We start from the raw sequence: 22,464 nt of genomic DNA on the forward strand, positions 1-22,464 counted from the left end.
AGGCATCAAAGGTAGTCAGAAGGTCACGATTCAGTTTTTCTTCCACACTGTTCACTTTCATTGATTTGCAACTAGTTGGAGTCACGAACTCTAGACCAACAGTTGTGGAGCCTGCATGGGACCAGGATCTGTTCCTGGTGCATGAGCTGGCTTTTCAGAGCCCATTCCCTATGGTGGGTTGCCATGCCCAGCCTTGATGCATGGAGGAGGGGCTTGGTCCTGCCTCAGCTTAATGCACCAGGCCTTGTTGGTTCCCCAGGGGAGGCCTTACCCTTTGGGAGGAGCAGATGGGGGAGAAGGGGAGGAAGGAGAGGTGGGAGGGAGAACTGTGGTTGGAATGTAAAATGAATTAAAAAAAATTAAAAGTTACTTCTTGTCCTGCACGGGACATTCTACGTCCTTATCAGTTCTGAGTTTTGTTGCTCTTACTATTTTTTTTCTTCCTTCTTCTGGTGCTTAGGATAGAACCTGGGATCTTTCATAAGCCACACAAGTACTACAACACTACTGTATGTCCCTAACATATCTTATCATCTTTTTCATATTGACGTTTTCTTAGTTCCTCTGTTCCCTGGTTTCCATTGCTCTCTTTCAAAAGTTCTTTGAGAACTTCAAATTTTGTATGTTTTGATTAGATTCACCTCACCCAAGTCTTCCCGTATCCACTATCCCTCTTCACCCAACTTTTTGTCCTTCTTTTTTTTTTAAAGATTTATTTACTTATTATGTATACAACATTCCTTCCATGTATGCTTGCATACCAGAAGAGAGCACCAAATCTCATTATAGATGGCTGTGAGCCACCATGTGGTTGCTGGGAATTGAACTCAGGACCTCTGGAAGAGCAGTCAGTGCTCTTAACCTCTAAGCCATCTCTCCAGCCCCCTTTTTGTTTTTCTTTAAAACCCTTTAAGACCAATGTGGGCTTTCCAGATATTCCTGAATGTGTGGTTTTTCTACTGGAGTATAGTCAACTGCAAGGGGACACACTCTTAATGAACACTGACCCTTACTTTCCCAGTAGTTAACAATTGCCAATGGCTCCATGGAAGGTCTGGAACTTTGGTAGTCTTAAGGGATGGAATAAGAACTCAGAAAAGTGATACTAGAATAAATGGGTGTAGACTTAGATGTGTAAGACTTTTACTAGTAGGAGATGAAATATCAAAATGTAAGTCGTGCTTTAAGCAACATCACTAGCGTACTAATGGTTTCTACAGACAGTGCGGCGTTAGCTATGTTAGGGTCTAGAAAGAAGTGGGCAATTAATGAAATGAGAACATTGCTCCTCCGAGTTGCTTTGCTCTTTGTAGGGAGTGAGGCATCGAGACACACATCTCTCTATCCTCAGTGTTTTTTACGTGCTAATATTTTATTTTTACTTGAGGCCTTCCTTTGTCTGTCTAAATTTAAGAAATATCTTACAGGACTCTCCAGGGCAGCTGAACTATAAGCTGTGAACATTTACGTCTGTATAGAAGCTGGTCCTCTCTGGGTAGGATATGTAAGCAAGAGGAAGAAAGGAGTCTAGGAGGTGAAGTAGGGATATCAAAGGGTAGTGTGACACTGCTCTGTCAGAAGTTGGTCTTTTAAAAGTGTGATACAGGACTGGGAAGGTCCCCTAGTCTGGTGACGTGTAACACAGGGCTGGGAAAGTTCCCTGATCTGGTGATGTGTAACACAGGGCTGTGAAGGTCCCCTAATCTGGGGAAGTGTAACGCAGGGCTGGGAAAGTTCCCTGATCTGGTCTAGTGCTTGCTGGGTTGATCCACCAGATCCTGCATTAACAATAGAAGGGCATTGTGGGACGTATTTGTGATGCCAGCACTGGCGTGACAGCAACAAGCAGACCCCTATACCTTGCTGGCCGGCCTACTTGAGAGTTCCAGACCAGTGAGACCCTGTCTCAGAAAGCAAACAAAAAGGATTATATTCCCAGGGAATGACTGCCAGGGGTGCCCCCACTCACACATGACCACATGAGCAAACATGTACACACAGATTCCTTCAGAAGGGATTTAATTTCTCTAAGTTGACATAATCAAAACTGTCTTAGTTCAGCATAAAACAAAAACGCTGGATGAAAGGGAAAGGAAAACCTGGCCTGCGAGGTATCCTGTGTGGCAGAGAGGGGGTGTGTCACAGCACTGATCAGGTTGTGATTCAAAAACACGTGAATCCCCGAAACGTTCATAACCACGGTCAGTGTATATTGTCGTAATGTCTCCTTTTATGTGGCAAATTCCTTGAGGACTTATGTGTTGAAATCTTATTTCATTTAAAAGCTACAGGAGTTTGATATTTCTCAGCATGTTATAGAGGATTTTTATACCAACCAGAACGCTGTCATTGAGAGACATTCCATTCTAAGCAACTGGTGCTACATTTTGCCAAGGTAAGATTTTAGTTTGTAAGGCACAGCTGATGTAAGAACTATTTTGCACCACCGTGACCACAATATCTGGTAGAAAAAACTTCAGGGAGGGGAGGTTTTTCTGGGCTGACAGCGTTAGAGAGTTCAAAGCATCACACTGTGGAATCACAATGGGGCAGCAAAGTTTGTAACAAAGGCCAAGAAGCAGCAATTGGAGAATGCCAGTATGGCAGGCTTTATCTCCCCTCTTCTATTATGAGCCCCCGGCTATGAGAAGTTCCACCCACGGTTAGGAAAAGCTTTCACTTCACCCTCAGTCCTTTCTGGAGTTTCTCCAAATGTCACAGAGATATCTAGAAGTGTTCTGTAGCCAGAACATTTAATTTAATTTAATTCTAAATCCAGTTGGGTTGATAATGAAGATTAACCATCACTAGTGGACTCAGAATATTATAATACTCGATAATTTATTTGTTTCTTAACATTTTGTTCAAAACTATAAACTCCTTTGAACTTTTAAAAAACATAATTATATCACTAGAAAGTACTGGAGCAGGACAGGAGAGATGGGTTTGGTGGTAAAGGACACTTGCTGCTCTCGCAGAGGACCTTGGTTAGTTCTCCACACCTACACGACAGCTTGCAACTGTTTGTAACTACTTTCAGAGGATCTGGTGTCCTTCTGGCCTCTTCCCCAGGCACACATGTGGTACACATACATTCATGTAGGCAAAACACTTATATACATAAAAAACAAAACTAAAAAGTGCTAGAACAGTTTGTCAGAGTTTGTAACTCTCCCTTCTTGAAGCACTACAATAATTTATTCTGTTTTCACATTTTTGCTGGTTCTGCTTTTAATAAAGAGTAAAATTATCTAATTTCCCAGTACCACAATAATTCTAATATATGAATGTTTACTTAATACTGATTTATTATTATAATTTAATATGAACTGGTTTTGTCTTGTATTATCAGAAAAAAATGATTCATTTCTGTTACCAAAATGTTTTAACTTGCTCAGGAAAATTAAGAAAGGGTTTACAGATGGTAAAGCATCCAAGGGAAGGGCATGATTGTGGCTCAGTTCTTACCAGACTTTCCCCCCATCTAACAAGCACCAGGCACACTGCAGATGGAAACATTTTTTCTTCTATTTTGTGCGTATTTGTGGTTGGTGCATTGTTTGTAGCAGGTCGACTCAGTTTTTCCTAATCCGTTCAGTTACTAAGACTTAATACAAGTAAGTGCCATACATAATAAACTCACAGTAAGGTCATTTTTAATAGTGGAAGGTTGAAAGCTTTTCATTAAGATCAGAAACAAGACAAGGATTTCTCTTCAACCCAATACTGGTCCTAGAAGGAGAAGAAAATGAAAAGCCCCATAACTGGAAAGGAAGAGGTTAACTGTACTGCTCAGCAACAATTTAATGCTACAAATAGACAACCTTAAGGATTCCATCGAAACCTAGAACTCTGAAGTGAATTCAAAGAGTTGCATGCTATAGAACCAACTTATAACCCATAGTATCTGGTACACACCTATAATTCCAGAACATAGGAGGCTGAGGTAGGAAGACCATGATCTCAAGACTAACCTCAATTACTTAGCAAGCCTGTGTCTCAAACCACCACCGTCAACAACAGGAAAATCCAGCAGCATTTCCATACTTAAATAGGGACTATATAAAGAAGAAATTAATAAACAATCTCATTCAAAGTAGCTAACAAAAAGAAATTCTAGAATAAATCTAACAAAGAAATGAAAGTTAAAATTGAAAAAATACTTCTAAAAGGCATTGAAAAAGACATAAATAATTGTAAAGAGAGCTCAGTCATGGATTAGAGAAATTAGAACCATTAAAATATTCACAATCTAGTCTAGAAATTTTATGTAATCCCTACCAAATTATACTATGCTTCAAAAATAGAAAAAAGTTTTAATTTCATATGGAAATAAAAGACCCCAAGGAGCTAGAACAATTTTGGGGTTATCACACTCTGATTTCAAACTGTCCTACAAACCTATAATAATTAAAACAATAAGCAGACATACAGACTGACAGAACAGAACAGCATCCTGTAAATTAAGTATGTATAATTTAATGCTATGAAAACGTCATTAAAAACTTCAGGAAAGCATCATGGCTTTGATCTGGGGGTGAATTTTTTATATGGCCCAAAACATTGTACAACAAAAGTAGAAATGGATCAGTAGAACTTTATCAAACTAAAACTCTTCTGCATACCAAAGAAAATAGTCAAAAGAATGAGGATCACCGTGAAGTATGAGAAAATACTTCTAAACCATTTTTATCTTAGAATATTTTGTGCTTCTATAATAGAATGTCTGTTCTTGGATAATTTATATGCAATGCAAACTTATTTCTCATATCGGGCTGGAAGCTAGGAAGTCTGAGACTAAAGTGCCGGCACATTAACTTTCTACTGAGTTCTTTGCTCTGTCATTCCAGAGTGAACAGGCAAAGAGAGGTCCAGAAAGGCACACAAAAAGGCCAAGATTGCTATTTTATCAGGAACTCAAACCTGAGATAATTACATCATTGTACGCATTGTCAGCAGAACCTGACCAGCATAATTGCCTCTTCAGTGGTTACAATGTCAGTTAAATTTAGGAGGGAGCAAACACTCCCCACATCAGGGCAGACATACAAAAACTCTATTCAACAGCAAGATAACAACTTGATTTTCAAATTAACAAAGAAATAGACATCTCTTCGTCCTCTTCTTCTTCCTCTTCTTCTTGCAGACAGGGTCTCATTGTGCATCCCAGGCTGTCCTAGAATTCACAATCAGTCTTTGAACTCACCGAGTTACCCTTTCCCTCTGCCTCATGAGTGCTGGGTTTAAAAGCAGATGCCACTAAACCCAACTTACATGGACAAAAGAAGATATCCAGATAGTTAATAAACACATGGAAATGAATATTCAATAATAATAGGGAAATCCAAATTGAAGTCATAATGAGATATAACCTCATATCTGTTAAAATGGCATTATCAAAAAGAAAAATATCAATAGATGTAGAAAGGGCCTATATAATGTCACACCCACTAGCCAACATTCTAAATGGAGAAAAATGAGATTGAAGCAATCTCATTAAAATCAAGAATGAGAGAGGGATTTATCTATTTCCATTCCTCTTTAATATAGTACTTGAATCCCTAACTAGAGTATTAAGAAGAGAAAAGGAAACTAAAGGGATACAACTATCCCTATTTGCAGATAGTTTGATATTATATATAAGAGATCTCAAATATTGCACCAGAAAATTAGAAATGATCACTTCAGCAAGTGTCTGGATACAAAATTAACTTACAAAGCTCAACATCCTTCCCACACATCAATAACAAACATACTGAGAACGGAATCCATGGAAACATGCCCGTTCACTATATCTTCAGGAGAGAGAGAGAGAGAGAGAGAGAGAGAGAGAGAGAGAGAAAATGCCCAGGAATAAACCTAACCAAGGAGTTGAAAGGTCTTTACAATGAAAATTTTAATTTCTTAAGAAATAAATGGAGGAAGTCACCAGGAAATGGGAAGACTAGGAAATGCTCGTGTATTGTTAGAATTACTACTTTGAAACATAATCCTACAAAAAGCAGTTTATAGTTTCAATGCATTCTCAGTTAAGCCCTATATGAGCGATAGAAAAAAACTCTAAACTTCATATGAAAGCACAAAAGGCATGAATAATGTCAGCAATCCTGTATCTAAAAAGTAATAATGACCCATTATCACATAAGATATTTTAAGTCACATTACACAGCAATAGTAATAAAACCAGTATGATGCAAAAGTGGACTTGTAGATCAATGGAAAAATAGAAGACATAGCCTCAAATGCACATAAGAACAGCCACTTGATATTCGATCAAGATGTCAAAAACACACCCCGGAGGAAAGAGAGCATCTTCCACAAACAGTCCTGGGAAAATTTGATGCACACATGTAGAAGATTTATATTTATTATCATGCACAAAATTAACTCCAAATAGATTAAAGACTTCAGAGAGAAACATGAAAGTCTGAAATTGCTAGAAGAAAACAGATTGTCCCTATAGGATATAGGTATAGAAAAGACTTTGTTTCAATAGAACTTCAGTGGCCCAGGAATCAGCCCCAACAATGAACAAATGGGATCTTATAAAACTAAAAGTTTATGTGTAATAAAGGAAATAATAAGTGAAGAGGAGAGAATCTTTACCAGCTATAGATCCAACAGAGAACTAATGCTTAGAATATTGCAAAGAACTTAAAACAATAAAAGAATAAAGAAAAACAATCCAATAGAAGGGAGCTATAAATCTGGAGTGGTTTGAATGAGCATGTTTCCTACAGACTCAGGCATTTGAATTCTTGGTCTCCAGTTGATAATGCTACTTGGGGATACTTGGGGAGGTGGTACAGTGTTGCTGAAGAAAACATATTACTTTATACTTTCTTTTACTTTATAATTTATAAAGTTTTTATTTTTTATCACTGGAGGCGGACTTTGAGAGTCTAAACCTCACTGCGTTTCCAGTTCACTATCTCTGCTTTGTGTTTGAAAATAGGATCTCTCTCTTTTTTTTTTTTTTTTTTGGATGACGGTGGCAAACATCTTTAATCGCAACACATGGGAGCAGAGGTGAGCAGATCTCTGTGAGTTTGAGGCCAGCCTGGTCTACGGAGCGAGTTCAGGACAGCTAGGACTGTTACACAGAGAAACCCTGTCTCGAAAAACAAACAAGCAAACAAAAAACAGAAACAAAAACCAAAAACCACACACACCCCCAATGACAATAACGCTGGGATTAAAATGAAAAGGTTACTTTTTTGAATGTTTTCTTGAAGAATTGAATCCTGAGTTATCGCTTAGGCAGGACTATAGCCCATTTACTGACTAAAAAAAAAAAAAGAAAGAAAATAGGATCTCTCGCCCCCCTGCTCCTGCTGCTGTGTCAGCCACAATGGTCATGATATTTTATCGCAGCAATGGAAAAGTAGCTAATACAAGATAATTAACAGAAAGTTCTGCAAGATAAACAAAAGTGGTTAAGACCATTATTAGCAAACAGGGAAGTGGAAATTTAATTACTTTAAGGTTTTATCTTGCCCCAGCCAGAATGGCTAAGAACAAATAAACAACTTACAGTAAATGCTAGCAAGGATATAGAGAGGAGAACCTTTATCCACTGTTGGTGGGATTATAGAATGGTGCAGCCACTATGGAAATCAGTGTAGAGAATACACACACACTCACATTCGTACTCACACAGAGAGAAAGAGAGAGAGAGGAGCGAGAGAGCAAGGGGGGGGGAGGGAGAGAGATCTACCATACAATCAAGCTATACCATTCTTTGGTATACACCCACAGGACTTGATATCCTACTACAGAGACTTGCTCAGATGTGTTCAATACTACTCTATTCACAAGAGCCAGAGAGTGGAAACAGCCTAGATGTCCATCAAGTCATTACTAGATACTGAAAATGTGGTACACATCCACAATGGAATTCTACTCAGTTATAAAGAAAGATGAAGCCATGAACTTTTCAGGTGAAGGAATGGAACTGAAAAATATACTGAGTGAGATAACCCAGACCCAGAAAGACAAATGCTCTCTCTTCTTTGTGGGCTCTCAGTCTAAATCTGTAGGTTTAAGTGTATAACTTAGAGTAATCATGGAAGTAGAAAGAGGCCATTGGGGGAGGAGGGAAAGTGGTGCTAGAGGAATGTCAGGACATAGGTGCTACGAAGAGGGAATGGGAATGGGATGGAGCATTTAACTGGTAGCAGTGAGGAAACATGATCTATGTCTGACATATATGGAGAGTGAGAATATGTTTTGAAGCAGTTGCCCCACAGGGCAGGAAAATCGCCTCCCAGGAGACTTAGACTATTTTGAAAAACTCGAGTGTCAGGCAGGGGCTACTTCGCTTGAGTTGTTAGTCAAGGAGTCCGTTGTTCTTGGTTGGCTAACAAATGTGAAGGTAAGACCCTCTTGCTGAAGACACTACAAACTTTGCTCCCAGGACCTGTAGAAACCAAGCTGAAACTTATCTGGGAGTCTCTTCCCTGAAGGTAATTGTCCTATGTTAGAAGGTGCTGTGCCAGAGGGAAAGATATCAATAGTCTCACCCAACTCTAAAGCCTGAGAGCCACAATAATAACGGGACTCGCAAAATAGTGCAATAGTGGCCCTTGTATCCCGATGGCAGCCAAGCAGTGTCTAATAAGAACCGCTCACTTGGAGGTAACTCCTGCCTGCTAATGTAAATTTCCCCAAGAATCTATACCTGGGAAGGGCCCATACTGTTAAAGTAATACAGCTGCCAGTTTTCTTCTGCATGCTCATCCGTCTGCTCCTCGATAGGTGCCACACGCACATCTCACAAGAGAAGCTTCTTTTTGCAGCAGACAGTTAGATCCACAACCCATCAAAATGCAGAGAATACGTGACTATAGCTTCCCCATCCTGCAGGGGAAATCTGTAACACAACACCTACACCTATGGCTCAGGGAACATCTTGGAAGTTGGGGTGGAAAGATTGTTAGAACCAGACAACTGGGATGCCTGCTCTATCTGTGGTGGTTTCTTCTGGACAGGGTGTTGCACCCATGAATTCTCAACAATGTAGTTGCCTGTACAAAACCTGCAAAGACTACGCCCATCAACACACCAATGTGGATTGGTGAAAATGTCATAAAGTTCCATCCCTAGATGAAAAGCTGTAGGCAATGCCTGCTGAGGGACAAAGAACCAATTTTTGATGTTGTTTTGTTCTGTTTTTAGGGACAAGACCTCCATTCTAAAAGGTCAACTTATTTATATTTGCACTTATGCAAATAAGTACAAAGTAAGTGGACTCAGTAGGTCATACACACACATATGTAGTTGATTTTTTAAAAAATCTTCTACTCTTTGGGGACCTGTCACTCAGCTCCCAAAGAAATACACTGAGACCATTTTTGCTTATGAATGCCTGGTGTTAGCTTGGCAGGCTCCCTTCTCTTTATTCTCTCTGCCCACCAGTCCCCTGCCCCATTTCTCTCCCTTGCCTAGGTATTGGTTGTTTAGCTATTTACTACACCAATCAGGTGTTTTAGGCAGGCACAGTAACACAGCTTCACAGAGTTAAACAAATGCAACATGAAAAGAATGCAACACATTCTTTGCATCATTAAACAAATGTTCCACAGCATAAATGAATGTAGCACATCTTTAACTAATATTCTACAACACACACACATACATATACATATATATTTAACAAACAAATATAGAAGAGTTCATGAATTAAAAGGAAGCGGTTGGGAGGATAGGAAAGTTGAGGGAGGGGCAAAGGCAGGGTGGAAAGAATAGAAATACAGTATGGTCATATACAAAATCCTTAAATTAAAAGAATTGTAAGTATCCCATGTAAAGGAGATGTCAACATGCTGTTCATGAGACTGTAAATTAGTACTATACTATAGAAAACAATATGGAAATTTCTTAAAATGGTAAATATGGAATTACCATATGATCATTAATCCTATATGTCCAAAGGAAATAAGTCATCAAAGAAATAAAATCTGCATGTCAGAGATATTTCTGCACTCACATCCATTGCAGCACCCTTCACTGTAGGTGAAACATGGATACAGTCTAAGCATCTACCTGATAGAACAGATAAAGATGTGGTGTGTATACACACGGAGCAACATTCAGCCTTAAAGGAGGGCAGTCCTGTCATATGCGACAATACGGATGATGAACCTGAAACATGTTATACTAAGCAAAATAAGATAGACAAATTCTATGTGACCTTATATGTTGCATCTAACAAGTTGACTCATGAAAACAATAAAATTGCAGTTACCAGGGGTAGGATGGAACTTTGGACTACAATAGATGTTGATAATCACAGTTACCAATAGTAGGATGGGGCTTTGGATTACAGCAGAGAGATGTTGGTAATCACAGTTACCAGAGGTAGGATGGGGCTTTGGATTACAGCAGAGAGATGTTGGTAATCACAGTTGTCAGGGGTAGGATGGGGCTTCAGACTACAGTAGAGAGACGTTGATAATCACAGTTACCAGGGGTAGGATGGGACTTTGGAGTACAGCAGAGAGATGTTGGCAATCACAGTTACCAGGGGTAGCATGGGGCTTTGGATTACAGCAGAGAGATGTTGATAATCACAGTTACCAGAGGTAGGATGGGGCTTTGGATTACAGTAGAGAGATGTTGATAATGTCAGTTACCAGGGGTAGGATGGGCCTTCGGACTACAGCAGAGAGATGTTGATAATCACAGTTACCAGGGGTAGGATGGGGCTTTGGATTACAGCAGAGAGATGTTGATAATCACAGTTACCAGGGTAGGATGGTGCTTTGGATTACAGCAGAGAGATGTTGATAATCACAGTTACCAGGGTAGGATGGGGCTTTGGATTACAGCAGAGAGATGTTGATAATCACAGTTGCCAGGGGTAGGATGGGGCTTTGGAATACAGCAGAGAGATGCTGGTCAATGATAAAGAATCTGACAGAAGGAACACATTAAAACAATCTGTGTATGACACACTCTAGTGAATACCAACAAATTGTTGTTCTTGAAAATTACTACCAATAGATTTAAGTATTTGCACCACAAAACATGTACATATGTGAAGTAATGTATGTATGAAGCTGATTAAGGGATTCCATAACCTATTTATAATTCAAAGCATACCAAATCTATCTAAAATTTACATGTCAAGACCAAAGATTTAAGGTAATGGGGTTTACAACTTGGTGCTAACGATTAGTTTGTCATTCATATGTGAATAGTGATATTATTCACTTTTGGAATACTTTCTGAAGCACAGTTAACTTCTCAAACAACACTTACCTATATTTAAGCAGCATCATAACGTTGTATCAAATCTCCTTGTTCATAGTATGAAAATGGGGCAGATAATAAACGTTCTTCATACTCCACCACCTGACTGTCCCTTCCGTTCCTTCGACGATTTCCGGAGGCACTGGGACGACCTGGTAAGAAGCCATGTGCGTCTCATTAAGTGTCATTTGATCTCTTTGCTCTCCATGTAACACAAGGACAGACTCCTCCAGCAAGGTTTATGTCGTGTGTTTAATTTATAGTACGGCTATAAACTTCCGGAAGACCATGGAGACCTGAAAACATACTGCAGCATCTACTTCAGGATGACCAAAGGAAGGACCTTCACGTATCCTTTGCACACTGGTGACAGCAGAGACTTACTGTCTGCCTTGAGAGCCAGGCTTGCTCATCCCCGTGCTGTCTTTATTTCATGGACCCACGTTTCCTGCACAGCTGCTTTGAATTTAGCTCAGAAGATGATATTAATAAGAATTTTTGTGGATGCTTATCTTGGGTATTTTTGTTCTGTTTTTAAGGCAGGTCTCATATAACCGACTGGCTGGGAACTCACTGTGTATCCCAAGCTACTCCAGAATTTCTGATACTCCCGTCTGTACTTTTCAAGTGCTGTTATTACAGGCATACGCCACCACATCCAGGTTTTGCTGAAGATAGGATTGGGTCCAGCACTCACTGCAAGGCTCTATATTACATCACTCTTCCAGCTGAGCTACATCCCCAACCTCTCATCTCCTAATCTCTAACAGATCTTAATTGCTTCTAATGTGAAACTAGTGACAGGAAGGAGATAAGGTCTTGTTATGTAACCCAGGCTATTCTTGAACGGGCCATCCTCCTGCCTCAGTTTTCTCAGTGCTGGAATTACCACCACTCCAGGCTATAAAGACTATTATTTAAAGACTATCACAAAATTTAGAGAAGAAAATTCAGAATAGCAAAAAGCATGTACATGTATTTGCTAGTAGAACATAAAGAAACCAATCACAGGGTTCTCCTTAGCCAAGAGCTCCCCCCAGTGCTGCTCAGGCAGTATTGAACGGGTTAAGTTAAAGGTCACCAAGACGTTCCTCTTTGGAAGATTTGTTTTTGTAGATTTGACTTGCACTTAACACACTGCATTGGTATAGGAAAATAGCTTTCTTAATATTACTTTAAAATATACACAGAAACAGAACACAAGACCCTGGGTGGAGCTCTTAAATCCTAATTAGCACGGCTTTCGTCATTCTGAAGTGGGGTTTAGGACTAGAAGAGCCAGTGTTCTGTGCTCTTTCCTAACCCAGGCAAAGTGCAGTTAACACCGCCAGCAATTCCCTTCCTTTAGGTGCCAACACTATCCCATGAGTTTCCAAGATTTCTCATTAGGAAAAGTGACTGTTTTCCTTGAAGGACTGGTTTTGAAGTCTGAATATAATTGGTAATGGGTTTCTTCTCCGTGCCAAGTTATTCATTGCTTTTGAAGATAAGAGCAGCTTAATGTCTACTAATTTTGTCTCTGTGCAGGTGATAGATGGCATTGTGATCTTCTCTACTTACAATTCTATTTATAAATAAAGACACAGTGATTCATCTTGATTGTCTCATATCACACACGTAATTTTTTAAATAAAAATAACTTAAAATAGAAGGGAAGATGGGATGCTTTTTAGCTTTGAAAACAGTAGAATATAACATAAAAACAGAATCTATTTGTCTGCATCTTGTCAACATTGCCGCCTTTTTAAAGAAGGGAATTGCTGTCTTGCAGACGGCCACCTTCGTGTTGCTCTTTAACCTTTCCCCTTGCTCAGGTACCCTCTCAGCTGCATCAGGAGTCAGCCCATCCAGTTCTTCCCGAGGGTGGATTTGGAAGGTGTGCTGAAAAGCTTTCTTTCAGACTTAAAATCTAAACTGCCTCATATATGTGGATTTCCCATAAAGATGACAAGTAAGCCTTGCTACTACACACAGGAGCTAAGCAGACCACAAACACAGGTAAGATGTACTCTTATCTCATCCAGGGTCTCTGAATTCTTTAGCAGATCACAAACTTTTCTTGGTACAGCATCTCGCAAGTACTATTTGTTGTTACTGCTACTTAACTGTTTGCCCTACCGTTGCTATTATTGCATTTCATGACACACAATCATTATATCTGATTTGTTCCATTGCCCTACCATTGCTATTATTGCATTTCATGACACACAATCATTATTTCTGATGTGTTCCATTCATATCTGGATATACATGGACTGGGTTACTGGAGATTAGAGAGAAAATGTTGTGAACTGGTCAGCTGGACAGACTGAACAGGGAAAGCCTGTTCAGGAGAAATAGGTTCCTGCTGCCCACTGGGTGGAGTCGGGAGAGGGCTTCTCTGACCCCTGCAGCAGGAGAAAGGGCATCCCCAGTGCCTGCCTCGGCAAGACATTAACTTCAGGAGGAAATCAGCATGTCTGGCTCCCCGCAGATAGACACATGACACAAGAAACAGCTGCCGGGGGTTGTGTTATACCCCAGACTTAGCAGAGCAGGGGAAGAAGATGCAACTTGAAATCAGATTCTGAGTCTTTATATTTTCTGAGGCTGGAAACTTTTCAGGGGAGGAGAGTCTCCTCTGGCTTTATCCCCCTGCATTTTAGAATCTATTTTTATTATACATATGTATAATAATATTATGTTATTATAATTATTATATTTATTAATTTATAATTATTATAATTATGGCCATATTATACACATGTAGAAAGTATATGCATACGTCTTGTTGAATAATTGTTTATGTAACCCAATACAGCATACTTCCACTGTCCTCATTACGTGTTCAGAGAGGCGACCACTGCCGTGACTTCTGGGGCTTGCTCTTTGTCTTTACTAAGCATACATCGACAAAAACTAGGCTTTAGTGATGTCCAGTTTTGAACTTTATGCAAGAGAAACCATCGTGTCTGTGTTTCCCAGTCTGTCGCTTGGCTTTAGAATGGTGTTGTGGCACTCAGCCGTGATGTCCCTCAGCTGTAGTTCAGTCACTTTCATTTCCATGTGGTGATATGATTACGTTATTGTTTATTTCTCCAGAATATTGTTGATTGACAGCTGAATTGTGTGAGGGCTATCTGTGGTGATGTGGCAGTGAACCTTCTAGTACACACCCTCCAGGTGCACGGACGTGAATCTCATGCACGCAGAATCAGCAGGTGTATTACTAAGCGTAGGACATATTCCAGGCTCCTAAAGTGCCTGTCCATCTGTGAGCCTCCGGCTGTTGCTCCTTCCCCTTGTCCTTATGTGGCATTGCTGGTCTCCAGCGATTCTCGCAGATATGCTTGTTATCATCTGCTTTCAATGTGTGTGTCTTGATTACTTGTGTATAGTGGTTATTTGGATATCTATTTTGATATATCTCTAGTTTTCATTTACAGATATTACTATGGCATGCTAGGTATGAGTTCTTTGTCAGCTGTGTAGGGTTCCTCATCTCCCTTTTTTTCTGCACTGTGCTTTCCTGTGAAGGGAGTGTAAGTGGACAGATACCTATATTTTAGTCTTAAAGATAGGGATGAAGTTATTTTTTTATTTTTGAAATAGAATCTCACTATGTAGCTCTGGCTTCCCTAGAACTCACTCTGTAGACCAGGCTGGCCTTAAAATCACAGAGATCCTCCTGTCTCTGCCTCCCGAGTCTTGAGATTAAAGGCATATACTACCATATCTGACTCGCATAACAGTTTTTAAAAGTTAAACTGCTTTCCAAATCCAATCTAAGGAATTGTTGCTGAACAGACACTCATACCGTATGTCCGTATTGACTGCTTATTGCATACTGCATATCTTCAGCCATATCTGCTCTATGAGTAGTACGTCCAGACAGTGTGCAAAGCTTACGTCATAAAGGTGCAGCAGCGCTTCCCTGAAATCGTCTGCACACTGCTGTTGACAGTAAGAATCCATTCTGCCTTGTCTGTTATTCTATTGCGAGGACTCACAGCATAGAGCTCAGGTGTCTTCACCAACACGAAGTAAATACACTTCTGACTTAAAACTGAAGGCTGGTCAGATTCTTAACACAATAATCAAGAAAATAAATTAAAATTAACAATGGATTCCTGGCCGAGAGTCCCGGGCTCTGAGAACTGGCTGTCTAGATCCAAGTCCTTGCCATTGTGTACTGGAGTAGACCTCCGATCTCCTTGCACCTTAGTTTCCTCGGCTGGAAACAGAGTGAGGTGACAGCAGTGATGTGAGCGCTCGTCTCAGCTTGGGCAGTGGGAGCAGTGTAGGGTGAGTCCAGGCTACACATGCTTGTCGGAGGAAGCTCTTAGAGCTGCATGGGGGGAGCTGGGAAGGAAGCTATGGCCAACCCTGTCAGGAGTGCTCTTCATGGGGGACAGTAGCTAAGCTGCATAACCTTCTAGAGCTTTCTACGTGCAGCTGACTTTTAAAAAATTAATTTTCTAGGAGTGGTTAGCCAGACTAGGTTTGCTTTTAATTAAGAAAAATTCCAAAACTACTTAAGAGAAAATGAGTTTTAAGTAAGGGTTAAAATGGGTATTTTGAAGCAAATGTCAGTCAAATTGTTATTTTATCTTCTGTAAATCCTGTAGAATATATTTCTACCACATGCAGCATTGAAAAAGCATTTTCACGTGGCCCGATGTCACTATATACCAAACAGAATGAATATTTCCTAAGTATCACCAAACCCAGGTCATATACTTCTTATTTTTCTCAAAGATTTGTTTTTAAGCATTTTGCCGAGTTAAAATCTAAACAGGACCATCTCAGATCACTTGGCCATTCTATCTGCTAAGTGTGTTTTATTCTATAGCATTATTTATGACCGTTGCTTGCTAGAAACAGGAACACTTGCCCTGGAGGGCATTCTACACTCTAGATGTGAGCAGCTGCTTCCTTGCGTGATACGTCATTTAAAGCCAACATTTTTATTTCTCATAAGCTAGGGGCTTGGCTTTAGCAAGACAGACAAGTGTGGTGCCACACACAGAACCAGACTTCAGTAAATAACCCATATCTGATTAGTCATTCTGCTTACTTTTCCATTTTCTTTTTAAACATTTTTAAATTTTCTCTCTACCTCCCCTGACATTTTATAGCATTGCCCATTACTGCTAGTTGAGGTACGGTGTGCCTTTCTGGATTACATTATCTCCAGTTTCAGTAATCATGGTGTGTGTGTGTGTGTGTGTATGTATGTGTTTGTGTGCATGCATGTATGTGTGTGTATTTATATGTGTGTACGTGTGTTTGTGTGCATGTGTGCCTGTGTTTGTGTATTTGTGTGTATGCATGTATGTGTGTGCATGTTTTGTGTATGTGTGCATGTTTGTATGTGTGTTTGTGTGTGCGTGCATGCGTGTGTGCATGTGTGTGGCTAAGCCTAAGCATATTGACCTCTTTTTGCCTCAACTTTCCTGGGTGTTAATGGTTAACAGGATGAAAGACACTGTCCTGATTTTCCCACAACGAAAGCATGGATGCAACAGAAGAGCTTTCCCCTCAATAACATCCAACCACGTAGCCTAGAGAAGTGGTGGGCTTCTCAAATTCTTCTTAACAGTTACCTTAATACTGGGATGCTGTTGAATATCTGTAAAATGTTTGGCTTATATAATTCTATATCATTATCTAAAGTTGTATACATTATGTGTCAGTGCGAGAAGTTAAAAGTCTACTAAGCTGCGCTCCGACGACACCTAGAAGAGAGATGTGCGTCATGAAGCACATGTTCTTGAGCTGGCTCACAGCTCCACAGAGCTTCAGCTGTTGACAGCTTAAGAATATTTAAGTTCTGTGAATTATTTATGATCTCACCTGCTGTTTACACAGGCCCTTTTTGCTTTTCTATACGTTTTGAATATAAATCTAAGTTTCCTCCCTTGTGGCTGTGTACAGTATTTAAAGTTAAAACAATGAGTGACAATGTATCGACAGGCCAGGGAGCAAGCGGTGCCCTGGGCGCTGCTCTCGCTGGATGTGCGCTTCAGACAAGGGCTGGAAAGCAGGTGGGAGTGTAGCTATCTCAGGTGCAGACACACATCCGCAGAGCGCAAGTCAGTTGTCCTTATCCTAATCCTCATAGAGGATTTGGTGTATCTCAAGTAATAGGTACATTTTTTAAAAATACAGTTTGTGAAGCCCAAGGATTAAAGAGCAAGTGTTCTTTGTTGTCTATAATTAGTTTCAACTTAGTTCTCAGATATGTTTCTTTCAAGGCAGTGGGAAAACACTCGCTCTCCAGAGTGACTCCATCAATTGTCACAAAGTGTCTCCTGGTATTTGATGGGATAATTTAAGAGTATTTCCAATGATCGCATCTGTATGTGTGTATGTAGCATAAGGCAAGGGCTGTGGTTTGTGAGGTGTTGGGTGTCTAGTGCTCTCTGAGAAGAGCAGGCACCCTAATGTCGGTCTGCACTGCACCCAGAAACCCAGTGAGTGAACAGTGCGACTTCTGCCTGACGGTGACTGAAGTCAGGGAAGTGTTTGTAGATGACGTTTTCAGCAAAGCTGGGACAGGCATTGCTTCCCCTTCTTCCAACTTCCCACAGTTGATATGTGCATCTAATTGACAGACCGTAAGTCAACACCCTGAATGTCAGTGAGAAAACGGCACATTGAACTTCACAGGTGCTTGTTCCAGAAAGAACATTGGGAAGAGTAGAGGCGAGGCTCCCATCATGAGTGGGAGACACCTGCCTCTTGCCCGGGTCTGATGGTAGCAGTAGTCTTTGCTCATATGATGTCTTGACAGAGAGGCTATGCTATGCCGATCAGATAGCTTTTAGCTTTTTGCTAGTTCCCTTGTAAAGAGGAGAGTCTGAAGAATGTCTGTATCACTCTTTTCATTCTCTAGAGCATAAGAATTGTGCCCACAAAGTGTATGTATTGAAGCCCCCCCTTTTTAATTTTAAACCACATTTTTATGTGCCTTGTTATGCCCTAGGTGACTGGATCAATCTCATCATTTTTTGTGCCTACCTATAATTCTAATCTCCCTGAACTCTCCACTGGTGTCTTCCCAGCCCCATTCAAAAACTGGAACTCGGTAGAAGAAAGGAAAATCAATTGTTCTGGCTTGCACATTATTCCTATAATTTTTATGGTTTTTGTTTCAAGCTGTGACATGTTTTTAATCTGTAAGAGTAAGAAGATAAACCTGTCATCTACATTTCATGCTATTGTCAAAATTTACTATATTACTTTACTTTCTGTTGTAAATACCATGACCAAAAGCAAACAGGTTGGGGAGGCATTTGGTCCACCAAATAATATTCAATCATTGAGGAAACTGAGAGCAGGAATTCAAATAGAAGCAGAAATGGAGAAATGGTACTGACTGGCTTGCTCTCCGTGGCTTGCTGAGCCTTCTTCCTTATAGAACTCAGGAACGCCTTTCTGAGAGTAGCACTGTCCATGGTGGACTAGACCCTCCAATAGCAACGATGAATCATGAAAATTTCTCCACAGGCGTGCTCATATGCCAGTCTGACAGACGTCATTCCTCAATTGTCACCCCCTTTTCCTGGTGACTCTAGTTTGTGACAAGTTGACAAAATCTAACTAGTTCTGCTTTTCTTATACAGCAGTGAAAGCCCAGCCTATATTTATTTCAGAACAATAGAAACACTTTCCATCAACACTTGAACAAATAAGAAAGACATCATTTATACATACTATGCAATAGTGAATCACAAGAAAAGAAATCCTGATATGTGCTGCAGCACACCTGAATCTTGTTAGGTGAAATAAGTCTGACACTAAAAGAAAATATTGTATGATCTCGTATGAAGTATCAGGAATGGGCAGATCATAGCAAAAGAAAATAGAGCAGGTGTTGCTGGCATCCTGGAGCAAGGAGAAGTGTGGATTATTATTTACAAAGGTCTAAGTTTTGGTTTTGTGTGGGAAGAAGAAACTGTAGGTGACAGTTCTGACCCCCAGGGCAGTGGTAAGTGCGCTTAGAGTCCTCTGAATTGTGCGCCTATACTGAAGCTGTGGAAACGTCTCCTTTCTTTTGTCTTTATTTAAATATGGGGCACTTCACAAATTTGCTTCATCCTTGTGCAGGAACCATACTAATCTCTGTCTCGTCCAGTTCTAGTCTGGGCTCACAAGTGAGCACGGGACAACTTGATTTCCTATGCAGACAGAGTTTTTAAAGATGAGGACACACTTGGATTTCTTTGCTGTATCTAACTAGTCATTTTGAGAAGGTCTCGCTGAGTTACTGCCAGGCACCAGAAACTGGTGGTGCAAACACAGGCAGGCTTAAGACATGCAACCCTGCCCTGAAGTCAAAACCCCACTTAGAGGTCCCAGGCAAATGCATGCACCCCTCTATTCGATCTTACAGTTGATTTACATAGGGCTGAGAAATCTACACATTGCATCAGAAGGCTCGTTTGTATTTTTCTCTTCAGCGGTTCTATGCATTTTAGTGTTACTTTGTGTTCGTATTCTGATACTTTGTATTTTCTTTCTTGTTTCACTTATATTATTAATATTACATTTTTACATTTCCCTAATCTCCATCCTTCCAGGAAAACAAAGTCAAACCCCCCAATCTGACGACGAAAAGCCACTTCAGAGTGGCTCTGACTCAAGCCACTCTGTTGAAGCCCACAGGGTCTCTGCTTTTAGTCCCACAGCCAGCAGCAGCCAGCCACAAGGTGGAGCCTTTGGTCAGCCCGCAGCGCACAGGCTTATCTGCAGCGGGCCGCTTCCAGCCAGGGTCTCCACAGCACAGAAAGCCCGCCTGGCCTCTCAGGGCGCCACCCCTACGTGTGGGGGAGTCAAAACCCAGCAGTGAAAATACACACACTCAAGGCGATAATCTTTGCTCACAAAGTAAGAGGGCCCCAGCGTTCATACCAGTTTTCAAAAGGAAATCTGAGCAAGTGAACAAAGACATCTCAACACTCAGCAGCGCGAAAAGAAAACAGAGCGCGGTTACACAACCTACCCTACTGGCGCAAAAAACTAGCGCAACCCAGGGGGGCAAACGAAGTTCAGGTTCAGCTCCGAGAAAAAGACCAGATAGTAACATTCAAGTCCAGGCTAGGAATTTAAATAAGAAGGTCAGACCTCTGCTAGTGAAAAGCGCTGAGTTCTGTGAGCCTGAGGGGAAATGTCCCTCTTCTGAGGTGGAGCCGACTGCGCACCTCACTGAAGGTGGGCCACTGTCTACCAACGCCATGACTCAAATGTCAGGTAGTTTAAGTGCCCTAAAAAGTGCTGTTGACAGCCACACCAGCGGAAAACGCAATTTAACAAGCAGATTTATAAGACAAATTTTGGGGAAAAGCCATGAGTCACTAAAACTCAAAAGTCAGCCACACATTTTTGAATCAGACTTAGAAACGGAAGGCTCCCAACTCCAACCGCAACAGTTAGCAGATCGAACTGAAGAAGCTGATGCAGCCGATCATGGCCTAATAGAGAGCAAAGCATCCCACAAACACAGGCGGAAACTAAGCCTTGAGTCTTCACAATCTTCTACAAAGCATCATTCTAATGCGACTCATCAGAAGCAATCTGGTTCTTCTAGGAAACAGGTAAAGGTTTGTTTTTCCTTCAGCCTGGAAAAAATTCATGATAAGCTGGCTAGACTTTTAGAGACTTAAATAAGAATGTAAGTAACTTGCACAAGTCAATGTAGAAATGTGGTAATTAAGAAAGCCAACCCTGCTCCAATCCTTAAAAAGGATGCTCAGCCTGGTGTGTTGGCACCACTCTTAATCCCAGTACTTGGGAGGCAGAGTCAGGAGGATCTTTGTGCATTTGAGGCCAATCTGATCTACAGAGCGAGTTCCAGGACAGCCAGGACTACACAGAGAAACCCTGTCTTGAAAAACATAAAAACAAGCAACAGCAAATAGGACATCTAAGGACATTCATGGTTCACAGAACATTGTAGAAAGGGAGCGGAAAGGATGTAAGAGCTGGAGGATAGGGTGGGGTGGGGTGGGGGTGCTATGAATCAGTGCCTCTGGACAAGACACAGCCAATGCACCCATGAACACGGTAGCTATGGTTCCCTGCAAGAAGAAAGACCTGAGGAAGACTGGGGCTCCCACCCCCAACATTTCATGGGTTGGGGAAAGGAGGTCATGAGTTCCCACTCACTCTGAGAGAATATGAGCTGTTTAGGCTTGCTTAGGTGTTGTAATCGCTGACATGTTGACCATGCTCCAACAAATGACTTCCCACCATGCTCACACAAGTTACCAAAATTAAACTCAGTTGGTCAGAAATTTCAAGGCATCAGAGTAGGAACAAGACTTGTTTTAAAGGGTTTTGGTGGAAGAGGGAATAGGGTTGGAGGACGGTCTGGGAATGACAATGGCTAGAATTCACTATATATATGTATGAAATTGTCAAAGAATTTTAAAGAGAGACTAACTCTCTTAAGAATCAAAACTATTAGTAATCTTGGTTGACTTGTAACAAGATGCCATTCTTCAATTTGATACAGGTACCTAAGACAACAAAACCTAAGAAGTTCTTCAGCATTCCTGAGACCGAGTGCATTGTGGAACAGAGACCACCCACCAGGTAACCGCTGGGCGTGCCCTTGTTTACATTACTTAAATTGAGCTGCACTTAGATTAGCAAGGGAATAGGACAGCACCCCTGTGGAAAAGCTACTGTTTCCCTTGTGTGGACCCAAAGAAGAATGGCTTTGAGAAAGGACCCCTCAGGCTCCATTCTCTTTAGCTCTGGGTCCCACAGACTAGGAAGCCAGTGCCTGCCTTGTGGTCACAGCAGTTGACTGAATATGCAAGACTATGGCCCCACTAAAATATCCTTCTTCTTGGGCATGACCGAAATAGCAGACCTTAGGTGACATCCCAGAGCTAACTAACCATTACATTGAAATCTACCGAAATAGCAGACCTTAGGTGACGTCCCAGAGCTAACCATTGCATTGAAATCTACCGAAATAGCAGACCTTAGGTGGCGTCCCAGAGCTAACCATTGCATTGAAATCTACCGAAATAGCAGACCTTAGGTGGCGTCCCAGAGCTAACCATTGCATTGAAATCTACCGAAATAGCAGACCTTAGGTGGCGTCCCAGAGCTAACCATTGCATTGAAATCGACTCACGAAGAGGGACGATGCCAGCTACGCTCAAACTTGAGATTTAACTTTCATTCTGGGTCCCTGGCACCAAATTCACAAAACTG

The 22,464-nt window shown here is 41.0% G+C and overlaps 1 protein-coding gene and 1 pseudogene across 1 annotated transcript in view; one reads left to right on the plus strand and one right to left on the minus strand.

Annotated features, from left to right (window-relative positions):
* C14H18orf63 (chromosome 14 C18orf63 homolog) overlaps window positions 1-21,835 on the plus strand; it is a 32,260-nt gene extending 10,425 nt beyond the window's left edge. Inside the window, exons 7-12 of the mRNA XM_057789251.1 lie at window positions 2,286-2,395; window positions 11,312-11,408; window positions 11,517-11,602; window positions 13,068-13,251; window positions 19,818-20,831; window positions 21,752-21,835. Of these exons, the coding sequence (XP_057645234.1) occupies window positions 2,286-2,395; window positions 11,312-11,408; window positions 11,517-11,602; window positions 13,068-13,251; window positions 19,818-20,831; window positions 21,752-21,835 (1,575 nt within the window). The remainder of the gene's footprint in view (window positions 1-2,285; window positions 2,396-11,311; window positions 11,409-11,516; window positions 11,603-13,067; window positions 13,252-19,817; window positions 20,832-21,751) is intronic.
* LOC130887102 (U6 spliceosomal RNA) lies at window positions 19,302-19,397 on the minus strand (annotated as a pseudogene).
* Window positions 21,836-22,464: the final 629 nt, after the last annotated feature.

This window comes from Chionomys nivalis, chromosome 14, assembly GCF_950005125.1.
Source record: "Chionomys nivalis chromosome 14, mChiNiv1.1, whole genome shotgun sequence".
Taxonomy (NCBI): Eukaryota; Metazoa; Chordata; class Mammalia; order Rodentia; family Cricetidae; genus Chionomys; species Chionomys nivalis.